At 39.3% G+C, this 13,670-nt stretch overlaps 1 protein-coding gene across 1 annotated transcript in view; it reads right to left on the reverse strand.

The window, feature by feature from the left end:
- Positions 1–13,670, reverse strand: part of SLC1A1 (solute carrier family 1 member 1) — a 50,773-nt gene that overhangs the window by 27,556 nt on the left and 9,547 nt on the right. The window contains exon 2 of the mRNA XM_054652773.2: positions 9,429–9,569. Within this exon, the coding sequence (XP_054508748.2) occupies positions 9,429–9,569 (141 nt within the window). The remainder of the gene's footprint in view (positions 1–9,428; positions 9,570–13,670) is intronic.

Below are 13,670 nucleotides of genomic sequence, written 5' to 3' on the forward strand. Positions count from 1 at the left end.
CATTGAAAAAATATTATTTGAAAAAAAATCCCAACAAAGAGACTAAAATGTGGAATATAGCAATAGTTATAACAGCCCAAATACTGAGAGATGTCTTGGTTCATTTAGGATGAGGTTGAAAAAGTAATTGTAATGAACCTTTCTAAATGCCAGACAGGGTGAAATGGCAGATGAACAGTTTATAGCAATGAAAGGGTTAAAGCAATTATAAAACAGAGGGAATTTCTGACCCTGGATATCAGTTTGCTAAGGGACTGTTGTGCTGTCTTCTTGGCAGCTGGCACAATCATTGTATTATGATCTTTCCCTACAGAGCTTATTGGAGACATGTGGAGAAAGAGGGTATTAGTGCTGCCTTCTATTCCTCACTTCTAGGAACATTTTATTTTTTTCTCTAGAAAGCTCTTAGAGGTTATATAATCTGAAGTTAATGACTTTTCAGGAGAGATGATGTTCCTTGGTTGGAATATAAGAAGAACTTGAAAGGAAGGAAGATGACATATCTATCTGCCAAGATAGACAGGTGGACAGACTAACAAGATTCACTACAGAAATCAGATTCAGTTCAAGGATGCAGCAGAAATATAGCCCCTGCACTGCTGCTGGTGATACATGTATGGAGTGTATACAGAAAACTGTAGTATTGAAAGTACTTGAATTCCCTCAAAATTCCTTATTGCTGGCAAAATGTGTAGGTGGACAAGATTTAACTTCCAAACTATTAAAAAAGCCCTTTAACATGACACTGCATTTTTAATCAATTGTGATATCTGCTCATAGGGAAATGGAGTGTAAAAGGTGAACAAAATTTGGTCCATCTAGTTGTATATTTCCTGAGTATCTAGTTGTATATGTCCTGAACAGTTGTATATGTCCTGAGCTCCACAAGAGAACCACAGAAGACACCAACTGACTTTAGACCCATCTACAGTGGTACCACCAGCAGTGCCCACAGTGATATGGCTAGGACAGGAGGCAGTGACAGCTGGTACCACAAAATGGCTGTTCTCTTGGAGCTGTTTGCCCTTGAGAGCTGGTGGTAATCATGCTCCATGAACCAGAAGTGCACTTCAAAGTTTCATTACTTTAATTTAAAACTTTAAATAATGTAGAGGCTGTCTCAGTTGTATAAGGTACTGATATTGATGGGAAAGGAGTCGATGACTATGACAGAAGTAATCTGAAGAAGAGGGGCACAAAGTCTTGTCCATTAATAACTCATGACTCTGCCATCCTGCCTGCTTCAATGACTGCACATGGACAGCAAGGACAGAACTTCCAACATCCCTCAAGACAGCTGAAAGCAGAACTCATTAGCAGTACTGTAATGTTTTCTGACCTTCACACAATTAATGCTACAGAGGGAAGAGGTGAGTCTCCTGCCTGAGCCCAGTTAACTAATTTACTAACACTATACAATGGATCTGATTTTCTTGGAAGCTCTTTTGGCTTAAGAAACAGCAAAGCATACAAAGAACATGCAGGTACTTCAGAAGATAGTCCCTGAGTATGTTAAGCTAGACCAGTAATTTCCCAAGGACTGTGCTGGTGATGCACAGGGCCTGTTAAGGATGCCTAAGGATGTAAGTAATGGAGCATCTCCCAATAGCTGCGCTTCTTGGACTTGCAGAAATAGAAACTGCTGAGGCAGATTTTTGGTGAAATCATTGCCTTTGTACTATTAGTAGCAAGTGCAAGTAAGAGTGTATATTTAGTATTGGAAAAATGGAACTGGCATGATGCTTCAGACTGCAGTGGACCTGGAGTCAAAGCAGGCCCTAGAGTAAAGCAAGAGTTTATTTCTACAGCCATGGAAGCTTTATAGTTTTGCCAGACCCACAGCTCAGCAGACATTGTATTTATAGCTCACTTACAGCTGCCCTGAGAGAGGTAATTGAGACTGTCTTTTTTCCCACTGTTCCTGAAGTATGCCATGTGTACCTGCAAATGCCTCATCAATGGCTTTAAGAAATTTTGGTGTTCCCCATAGCTGAGCCTGCAGAAATTCACAATGCAAGAAACTCCCATGCATCTGTTCTAGTCTCTTTGAAGTTGTCTGTGAAGGCTGAAAGTGCAGGGGAGGTCAGAAACATAAGAAAAAGCTTTATTAATAGTTTGTCAGGGAGGAAAGATAAGAAATGAGGCACAGATTATTGCAGAACTTGAAACAGATGTTGAACAGGTGATAAAATCATGTCATTAATATTGAGATCTGAGACATGGACCTGCTGTTCTATGTGTCACATCTTTTAACACAAAGCTAAAATTTCCGGTATTTATGGGTAACTCTGGAAACATCATCAAAGAAAAGGTCATTTATCACATATGTGATGTGAATTTTTTTGACATAATACATTCTAGCCGTGAAGAAGGATCTGCACATCAAGATCCATGCCTTACAGTTTGAAAATCAATGTGGCAGGCAGCATGATATAACCCCATCTGAGAGGGACCAATTGAAAAGAGATGGGAAGCAGACCCATGCTATTATCATAGTATCTGGATGTCTCTGGGATGTTGCATTAAGATCCAGATCTCCTGACACTACTAACACAGAACTTAGGTGCAGGAAGTAAGGCCAGACACTTTATGCGGACTGATAAAACTTCAGACTAGGCACGTAAGTTTCCTCAGCTTGTACCCAAGTAGAAGGGAACAACTGTTCAGGAAACTTGACAGTTGTCTCCAACCTAAGTTCTATGGGGATCCTGATAGAAAACAGATTTACAAACTTTTCCTGCTGTTGCATACTGTGTGAATCTCACTTCATGAAAAAGAAAGCTGAGGTGATTAAAGAGGACTAATCTGTTCAGTATGCACCCTTAATGAAATACACTGTGCAACTCCAGGGAATTTTCATTCTCAGAATGAAATTAGAGTTGTGAATTTCTAAGACTTTCAAAGATACTTTATATGTCATAAGTACTCCCAAAATTATTAGATTTAACTGTCAAAACTCCCATGAAGCACACAAGAGATTTCTCTCAATTCTTTCTCCCTACAGGATACCTAAAAATAACATATTTTTGTATTTGTCTAATATTTCTTCTTTTAGAGAGTTACTTCAAAAAGAGTGGATTTTGGGTTGGAGTATTACACTCAGTACAGCTGTAGTTCTGACGTCATAGCAATGATCTTGAGTAACACTCTAGTCTTTTGATTTTCATTTTCAATTTTCCCATGTCATTACAGCAGAAGACAGAAAATACAAATAATTTCTGGACATGAATGATGCATTAGTATGCTATCAACCAATTTGAAGCATAGAAATCTCATAGGTAGACAAAAGAGCTCTATATATTGAACCAAATTATCAGGGGTAGACTTTCAGGTGAGAGTAAAGAATCCATTAAAATTATTATGAGAAGAAGAGAAAAATTAAAATTTTGCTCTGAGCTGGAGTACTACTCAGACTATTCCACCCTCAAAGCAAGGTTCTACTAACGAAGATTTTCAGAACAAATACATGCTCAGTGCTTATGCCAGTTTTCTGCTAGGCTACAATTATGCTTCTAGGCAGGTTAGTGGAAAAATTCCACAAATTGCAACTTGTACGCTAAATAAGTACATAAACAATGCTTTTCATCTCTTATCCTCAAAGGAGCTGAGTTTGTGAATGAAAACCACATTTTACAAAGCCTCCTTCTCTTCAGAGGGAGAATTTTACCTTTTGAATCTCAAAATAGAGGTAAGGGTTTTTCTGCTCTAATTAAAGCTCCAAGGAGAAGGAAGAAGCATGTTCCTAATTTAACTGATGAAATCAGTGAGCGATTTTTTTTACTAAGATGGAATTTATTCCAACAAATTAAAATTATTTTTACTTCAAATTTTGCAGAAAATCCTGAAATCTCAAGGACTGATTCCAACCTCCACTCTCTTTGTTGTGGCTTGATTTACATCATTATGCACAAATGGATTGGGATCTGGTCATGGGACATGCATTTGTCCACAGCTCCTCATCTCTAAAGCATAAGCTGATTCTTCTCAGGGTGTGACATTACCTTTTAAGACATTATGATGCTAAAAAAGAAAACCACAGACTGCATTTTCAAAAATGTCTTGGTGATATATTTTGCATCATAGAATCATAGAATGGTTTGGGTTGGAAGGGAGCTTAAAGATCCATTAGTTCCAACACAGCTGCCAAGGGCAGGGACACCTTTCACTAGACAGGTTGCTGAGAGCTCCATCCAACATGACTTTGGACAATTCTGGGGATGGGGCAAACACAATTTCCATGGGTTAACCTGTTCCTGAAAAGTGCCTCACAAACCTCAGAGCAAAGAATTTCTTTTCACTATTAAATCTAAACCTGCTTGTTTTCAGTTTAAAGCCATTGACCCTTGTCTCAGCACTAGATGCCCATGTAAAAAGACCCCTTGCAGCTCTCTTGTAGACTACATCAAGTGTTGGAAAGCTGGAATAAGGTCTCCCTGTCACCTTCTCTTCTGCACATTGAACAAGCCTGTGAACTTGCTGAAGAAGCACTTAGCTCCATCATTAGTCATTGATAAAATGTTAACCAGGACTGACCCCAGTATTGAATCCTGGGGTACATCACTACTGACTTGTCTCCAACCAGACTTGTGCTGGTGATTGCAACCTTCTGGGTCTGCCCATTCAGACAGGTTTCAATCTGCCTCACTGTGCAATTCTTTAACCTGTATTTTTTCAGTTGATCTGTGGGAATGTTATGTGAGAGTGTCAAAAACCTTACTACTAAAGTCAAGTTAGACCACATGTCCTCTTTGAAATTTTGAATTTTCAGATCAAAAGCAAAATTCACACTTTCAAAAATTACTGTAAAGAAGCAAACAAAGAGGGGAATGAAAAATTTTTGGAAGATCCAGGATTTGTCTTTAGCTATGACTGTAAACAAGACAGCTCACTGTTTGACTTACTGTTAGTGGAAGGCCACATATTTCTGCATTTGGCAATGCCTTTCCTAGAATGAGACCCAAAAGCATTTTCCTCCAAAGAAACCTCATCATTCTTGATTAAATGTAGGATATGCAAGGAAAGCACCATAATCTGCATGCTGGCTAGTTGTCTTTGGTGGGACCAGACGTGTTCTGAGGATGTCCACCTCGCTGGAATACATGTATTATGCAGATGCCTATAGGGCCTGTATCTGATGATCACAGCTGTTGGACTTATGTATGTGTTCACATCCTCAGAGGCACTTGGGGCCATAATATATTCAAAGCTACTGCAGTTAAAGGAGTAACAACACTTCAGCTGGTCCAGAATGTATGTCTTTTTAGTTTACAAGTAAAGGGGATGCAATTATCTCACCATGAGAGAAAAACATTGTCATGTTATTGTGCCTTTACTGAAAGTGACGTGTGTGCACCAGAGACAATTACAATGGCTCATTTGGTACATTACTCTAACTAGTCTGTGATGCTGAGTCCAAAGGTGTCTAGGAAGTTTTGATGCCTTTTGTAAATTTATGTCATATCAAAATACTAGATTTTGGTTACAGGTAACAGCTTTGTGCACGAATCACCAAGACAAAATTGGGAGCAGTGACTGATGTATGAGATGGTTACATCGTCACTCAAAGGTACCTGCATGGGCTGGCAAATTTGTCTGAGGGAAATCTTCTGGAGTTCAACAAAAAAAAATGCAGAGCCCTACATTTGGGCAGGAATACTGCAGGGAACCAGTGCATGCTGGAGGCTGACTGGCTGGAACAGCTCTGCAGAGAAGGATATGGGAGTCCTGGCAGACAACAAGCTGACCATGAGACAGTAAGAACTCACAGCAAAGCTGGCCAACAGACTCCTGGGCAACACTGTGACAAGCACTGTCAGCATGTGGGGGGAGGTGATCTCTCTAAACACATTTGTGAGGCCACACCTGGAGTACTGGGTCTAGTTCTGGGTTCCCCAGTAGAAGAAAGGGATAGAATTACTGGACTTAGTCTAGCAAAGGGCCACAACTATGATGAGGGTTTTGGAGCATCTCTCACATGAGGACAGCTGAGAGAGCAGGGACTGTTCAGTCTGGAGAGGAGAATGCTCAGAGGGACCTTAGTCATGTGTGTAAATTGCTGATGTGTGGGAATGAGTACAGAGCCAGGCTCTTAGCAGTAGTGCCCAGAAACAAGACATGAGACGATAGTCAAAAATTTAAAAACCTATGAGATTTAATCTGAACACGAAGACACTGCTTTAGCTGACCCTGTGTGTTGATTTGACACAGCCTGGATTATTAGGTAACAGTGGACGGCCATAGAAGTGGCTTCTGTGAGAAGCTGCTAGAAGCTTCCACCATGCCCGACAGAGGCAATTTCTGATGGCTCTGAAGATGGACATGCTGCTGGCACAATTAGAGAGGTTGGTAACACCTCTGTGATGACATATTTAAGAAGAAAAGCAAAACAGCATGTGCACAGTTTTTTCCAGTGGTGGCGATGAGCCGTAGCCGCCGCCATCTTGATGCGGCCTGCGGTGGGCCTTGCCTGCCTGGCCGCCCCCAGGCAGCCACGCCGTGGGCAGAAGGGCAGAGGCGGTGGTGGCTTTCCCTTCCCAGACCCTGCATGAAGGGAGATGTTAAATGGTGCCAACGCCATGGCAGCCATCACTGCCCGTGTCATGGCAGCGGGGTCACCTGGCCGGCAGCAGAAACACAACGAGTGACTTCCCAATGTGGAACCTCTCGGCACTGTGGGATCGTGCAGGAATCTCTGAATTGGTAGAACTTGTTGACAATGGTACCTGCACAGAGCAGTTTTTCTTCTCGTCAGAGAAGAGGAGGAAATGAGGACATGTGAGAGAAAACAACATGGTGGCATCAAGGTCAGTGATGCCTCGAGGGGAAGGAGGTGCTCCAAGTGTCAGACATGAGATGAGGACTGTGGTGAAACAGTCCCCCTGTGATGCATGAAGTCCATGGGGGATGCAGAGATCCACTCGCAGCCCATGGAAGAAGTGCTCCCGCTGGAGTGGGTGCATGCTGGAGGGGGCTGTGATCCATGGGAGACCTGAATAGAGAGGGAGGACTCCTGCTCCCAGACATAGAGAGAGGGCCCTTACTTCCAAACTAGAGCAGCCTGTCCTTAGAGGACTGCAGCCTGTGGATGTTTGACCCACTCCACAGCAGTTTTGGGAAGACTGTTTGCCTGTGGGAGGGACCCCATGGCAAGGCAGAGAAAAGATTCCTCTTCCTGAGCGAACAGAAAATCTCAGTGATGAACTGACCAGAACCCCCACACCCTGTCTTCCTCCACTGTCAGTGGGAAGGAGGGAGGGGCTGGCAGGGGAAAAGGTGTTTTAAAAGTTTATTTTACTTTTCCTTATCCTCCTCTGACTCTATTAATAATAAATTTATTTTACACCTTCAAATTTGAACCTGGTTTGCCCTTAGAGTATTTTTCTCCCAGTCCTTATCTGAACTCATGAGCCCTTTGTTAATTTTTTTCCCCTCTCCGCTGCCCAACTACAATAGAAGAAGGTGAGTGAATGACTTTTGTGGCTATCTGGTGTTTAGCCAGTATCACCATGACATCCCGCATGGGCATTGAATTAGATAGTTTCAAGAGATCCCTTCCAACCTCAATCACTCTATATGACTCTGTGTAAAAGAAGAGAAATTACTAGTATGCTTCATAATCATTCACAGGTTTACTTGTTCAATTCAAATGTGCATTTCTGATGCTTGGAAGGTTAACATACCTGTTTTATGAGAGGCAATATCTCATTAACATCCTGAGGATGGATACGGGTAAATAGCATCATGCACTGACATTTGTGGTTCATTTGCAAAGCCCTACATACTCTATCGAAGTAGCTTCTGTTTTTATCTATCTTGCTTCCTTTCCCTTGCCTAAAATTCTAATATAGATGTGAAGAAAAATATGCCCTTACTTGCCAAGGAAATTGGATATATCAAGGTCAGAATCAGAGCATCTCATTCTCACCATGAGATGCCGTGATTCTGACCTTGGCATTTCCAATTATACAGTCATTTCTGTATTTGACTGTAATCTGCAATCTGTAAAATCCAAGCTTGTGTTAGCAGTTACAAGTGCAGTTTACTCATACTAGAACATTATACATTTAATGAGCACAATATTTTTTAACAGGATGATTCTTGTTTCTTGTTTCCCCTGTAAGTGCTGGACAGATAGATTTAAAAAATCATTAATTTCATGATTATCCTAATGATCCAATTTATTTCTGAAGACATGAGGCCAACTTCACTCACAAATAAAAACGTGTTCAAAAAAAGAAATGTCCTAATCTTATCTTGGCAGTTACATTTAAACACAATAAATATCCTGGATATTAATTTTCCTGGATAGCCTGACACCAACTAAGGTTCTCCTCACCTTTACACACTAACAATTGTTTATCCTTCCTTCATTCCTTTGGACATAATCCTTGACTATTTTATGACATCATTTCTCACTCTGCCTTTGGCAGCTTTCCATTCTGGATCTTGCAGCTCTTGACATTCTCCATTTCAATTCTAACACTGGGTTCCTCTCATCCTACATTACAGATATGAATATCTAGGCATGAATATGTTGTCAAAACAGAAGTTTTGTGGAGATGAAAAGGGACCAATGTGTCATGATTCCCTGCAAGAAGCTAAAAGAAAACACTCACAATCTTTGCACCCTCAGTAAAGATTTAAAAAATAAAGAGAAGTTTACTTGGCTTTCCCTTTTTTGAAAAAAGTTATTTCTAAGGAAAGGCTATTTGACGTTCAGTTCTGTCTCCTTGCTTTGGGCTTTCTCCACCAAATCTTTCCAAAGTTTTCTCTGTGGGTGAACTGTTAGCAAATTCTAGCACTTAGGGCAGGGTTCCAGCCAACAGCTTGCTTGCTTTTCCCAGAAGATGGAAGCTTTGCTTCTCTCTTCCCTTCCTGGCCACACAGTCTCCCAAGCACTCGCTTGGTTCAAAGGAGTTTTCAGTTTTGGGGAAGTACAAGGGGACTCACAGAAGGGTTCAGTGAATGCTAGACCTCATGCAAGGTACCTCAGGGAAGTTTGCTGAGACCAAGGAAGTATAGATCATGAATGTCCTCTTCGTGACAAAAGGCAATGAGATCAGCTCTCTCTTGCTTGTGAAATGGCATCATGAGACTGCTTATAACAGTTAACTCTACCTCAGAATATGCAGTTGCAGCTTTGGGCTTGCAATGTGCTTAACCCACTTCTGAAAATAGGGAGAGAGACAAGAATCTATAGATTTGCAAAGTTATTAGCTCACAGCTCTATATAATGTTATAGATAATAGAGCTAATCTTTCTAAATCTTTTCTCATTCTCATTATATAAAGAAATAATTTAACCTAAAAGTATGAAATCTCTATTTCTCAGTATAGAGTTCCATCAAGTTGTTTTTAGGGGTTATATCCTTTAGAAAAAAAGCTAACCAATGATAGTCCCACAAGCCAACAGTACATTTTCAGTCATACCTGTGATCATACTTGATATGATTAATGGCAGAATGATGAGTTTGAGCATTCTCATCAGCAATTCCCCAGGAAATGCAAAGTAGACCTTATCCAAGTTAGACAGACTGCCATATTCCCGTACCAGCACGCCAATCCCAATACCTAAAAGGGACATAAAAATGTTACACAAATTAGATGTAGTTTATAATAGAAACATGTGAGACAAGGAGAAAAAATAGCAGAATAACAAGAGCAAGAAATAAACGTATTTTCACAACTCTGGTACAACTTCTAAATTAGGTAAGATCATATATTTCCTTTTCTAATAAGCAAAGTAATAACACATAATTCTGAAGCAGGATGTCTTTAGGTATGTCTTCGGAAAAATCTGATTAGGTGGTCTGATTATCAGTCCAGTCCAGTACTGACTTTTTACCCACCTTCACTAGTTCTAGAAGACTCATAACTGGCATTAAAAAATCCATAGACTATATAAACACTACCAAACACTAAAGAGAGATGGTGACATAAACACTTCAGATTATTTTTTTTTGGTGAAAATAAGCCTACCCATCAGCAACACTTTCAGTACTTGCTGCTCTACATAATTAGGAAAGCGTGTGACTGTAATCACTAAATTAATTTAATAACTTCTAGGAAACAGAACAACAAAAATATACTCTGCTCATTTCATACTCATTTCACAACACAACCGGCCTAAAAATACCAGATTATAAATTCAATCAGTGATTGAGCCATGGCACAAGGAACCTTTATACATCCTCTTATCTTTGGATTATATGAATTATCAGTTCCCACTTCTGAGACAAATCACAGATAAGACTTCTACCAAAAGAAAAAAAATTATGGGTCAAAAGACAAAATTCTTCAGTTTGACAGTTTTCCATTCCAACATGATTTTCAAATTAAAATGACAGTTACAGGAAATGTGTTGATCGGTGTCTAAAAAGCACTAGAACTGTTGTTTCACATAGAAGCTTGGTAATGCTTCAGTCCCGAATGAAAAGAGATCAAGAGATCCAGTTTCTAACTGGATCCAATGAAAGAACAAGTCAGAACTCTCCATCATCAAAATCAAGCTAAATGAAAATTAAAACAGAGTAAAAACCAAGTCTTTCCTGTTAATAGAGATGGAAAATTAACCAGATAACCTTCCAAGAAAATGAGCTGCTCTAGTCAACTATTAAGATTTCTGATAAAGGTGTCATCTCTGCCAGTGAATACAGACAGTTTGAATTCCTTGGAGCAATCTTGAATCTTAATAGCCTTGAAGATATTTGCAATATTATGCAAATAACCTTGATTAAAGAATGATAAGACACAATGATATCTACTTCTCATCTAGGTACTGAATAAATGAGTTGAAAATATTTACTCTGCACTTTTAGATAAGCCCAAGCAAGATAAAATTAGATTTGTAAAATGGTTACATGAGTTGAAGTTAGTTGCTAAGGCTTTGATCCTGAAGGTACTAGAGTAAATAGCTGAATCCAACCATACAGGTAATTTCCATGTCTTCAGACAATTCACGTAACTTAGGGTAGACATTTGCTTAAATTGCAGCAAGACTGAACTGCATGTTTATGGCAAGTTGTGTAATGCCACTTTACTTTCAGCAGGTATGACTAGGACTTGTTCTAACCATCTGCCTTTCATTCTATATGACTGTCATATTTGACCAGATGGAATTCTGATAATTGTATATTCAGCCGGATTGCTAGCAGGTAGAAAGATTCACCCTTGTTTTAATTCTTGAGGGTTCTATTTTCCACTTCTTTAGATTTCACTACAAAAACTTCCCACATGCTCTCAAAATTATAGCAGGGTTTCCTTAAGATGTTCCATCTATATACTTATACCTGTTCTGTTCGATTTTTTTGTTGAGGATATTATTTATCTAATGACAATAGCTGAGAACAGAGTTTCAACAGTCTCTTGAAATTACATTATTGCTCTCAATTCCTTATTCATGCAATTCCTTTACCAGGCAAGACACTTATATCCATATTAACTTCTGTAGTATGCCAAACTACAGTAAAATGCAGCTACTTTTTAACTGCAGATAGCATCTAGCATATGCTGCTTGAATATATCATGGGAATATAAGAAATTTTATTTTGTAACAGTAAAAGATAAGATTAGAAATTCAGCAGAATAAACTTGCTGTTGTACAGGAAATGGACATATGTAGAACTTTTTGATCCTCATCTCAATAACCAAGTTTAACTTGGAAATTTCTTCTGGGAATTGCAACACACAAAAAGAAGTGTGGTTCTGTGTCGTTACACATTTCACATGGTAACCACTGCTTTTAACATCACATTGATTATAGCAGCCCAAAGCAGAGACAATGTGTTATAATAATCTCAATTTCTCTAGATGAATGCTACTGATAACTCCCTTACTTCTGAAATTAAAATCAACAATTACTTTTAACAACCTTAAAATACACTATAGGCTTCAAAGCTGCTTCTATATATTAGGATTCCTTTCTGCTTATTTTTTTATTATTATTTTAATTTTAATTTTTTATTATTCTTTAATTTATGGAATAATTTGCTTGCACTTTTTGAAGAGAAAAATGTCATTTTTCCTACTTGCTCTCTTCATCTTTCCTGGAGGAGTTTCAACTACTCCACCTTTCTTCTCATCCGTGATAAATTGGTTTTATTTCTTTTCCATCTCTTTTTGCTTTTCCTTCTTGTCCACATGGCTAAGTTAGGTTATGATTTTTACCACAAGAGCAAGCTCAATGACACATTCTGCTTAAGCTCCGGATTTCTGCAGTATTGGGCAGATGTGAAGAATGATGGTGGAATAAATGGTACAATCCCATACCTTTAATTTAAATTTTTAAGGAAAACATATCCTTGTAACGGTGCATAGTACAGCACATGCTGTATAGCATGGTGTCTACATTTTTTCTCCCAGCAGCCACCAAGACAGCAAAGGAAAGGTGCAGTCGGGTCCCTGAGATTGCAAGCACAATGAAGGCCACAGGACAATTCTCACATGGCCTAACTCCTTGTTACTATTCTCCCAGGTAACACATAAGGCTTTTTATAAGCTTGGTAACAGACAGAAAATCCTTCAAAGAAAAGGTGCAAATACAGACAAAGTAAATGAGGGGTGAGGATGAGAGGAGCAAGAGAAGAAAAACAGAGCAGAAGAAAATCACTGAATATAAGCACACCAAGTGAAACCCATTCGCACCCAACTTTCAGGGAGTCCCAGTTTAAAAAGCCAGAGGGAATGCATGTTTCCCCTCTATAGGATCAGCCATTTTTCATTGTGCTACCCAGAAAAAGGGCAGCAGAAAGTGCTGCAAGGGATTACCTAGCACCTGCAACTGGCTCCACTGTACGACGATCCATTACATCTGCCAAGCCTGAGGCTTTACAGGACCTAGGAGATGATGGCTGTATGTAGAAAGGTGGCAGAACCAGTCTTGCCTGTGTATGTATGTTCGGTGAGTCCACCACTGAAATTAGGTAAAATGTGTCTTTGGAGACCATTATGTTGAAGTTTCTGTCTATCTGCAAAACAATTTCTGTGACATCTGGGTATCTGGTGAACAGTAATTTATTGCCATCTGATCTTCATCTGGAGTGTTTCTTTGCATATTGCTATTCTTTCTGAAATGTTATCTAAGGAAAAAGTAAATTCTTTGTATGGGAACGATTATAGGGCTACTACATTTTTCTTCAAGTACCTTGCTGAAGTTCATGGCACAGATTTGGAAATGAGTAAAAAACCTACACACATTCTGTTCAAAACATTGGCATAATCTCCATGCTCAGTTATACTAGCACACATGGGGTGTGTCATAGATTGTCCTACAGCTATTGTAAACTTGTAAAAATATGCTGGCCATTCAGAAGCCCACAAGCAACCCAAGTGGTCCAGTGGTTGTAAACTCCTTTACACATGGAGACCATTTACAATTTTTCAGGAAGTGATAGCTAAACCCTGAACCCTTTTTTGTGAGGTCAACAAAATACAGATTTTGAATTTCAAAACTCAGAAACCCTGACTATCTGAATCTGTTCAGGATATGCAGTATGACATTACAGTACTTATTTGCTTTACATCATTACTATTGTGGGTTAGTTGCTCTTCAGAACCTGATTACATTCCTGATAAGAATATGGTAAGAAAGCATGCCCCTTTACCTTCACAGGTATAACAACTCACAATTTTGAAACAGATAACCTAAGTCCACATATATACATGACTGCTTCT

This window comes from Agelaius phoeniceus, chromosome Z (genome assembly GCF_051311805.1).
Source record: "Agelaius phoeniceus isolate bAgePho1 chromosome Z, bAgePho1.hap1, whole genome shotgun sequence".
NCBI classification, from domain to species: Eukaryota; Metazoa; Chordata; class Aves; order Passeriformes; family Icteridae; genus Agelaius; species Agelaius phoeniceus.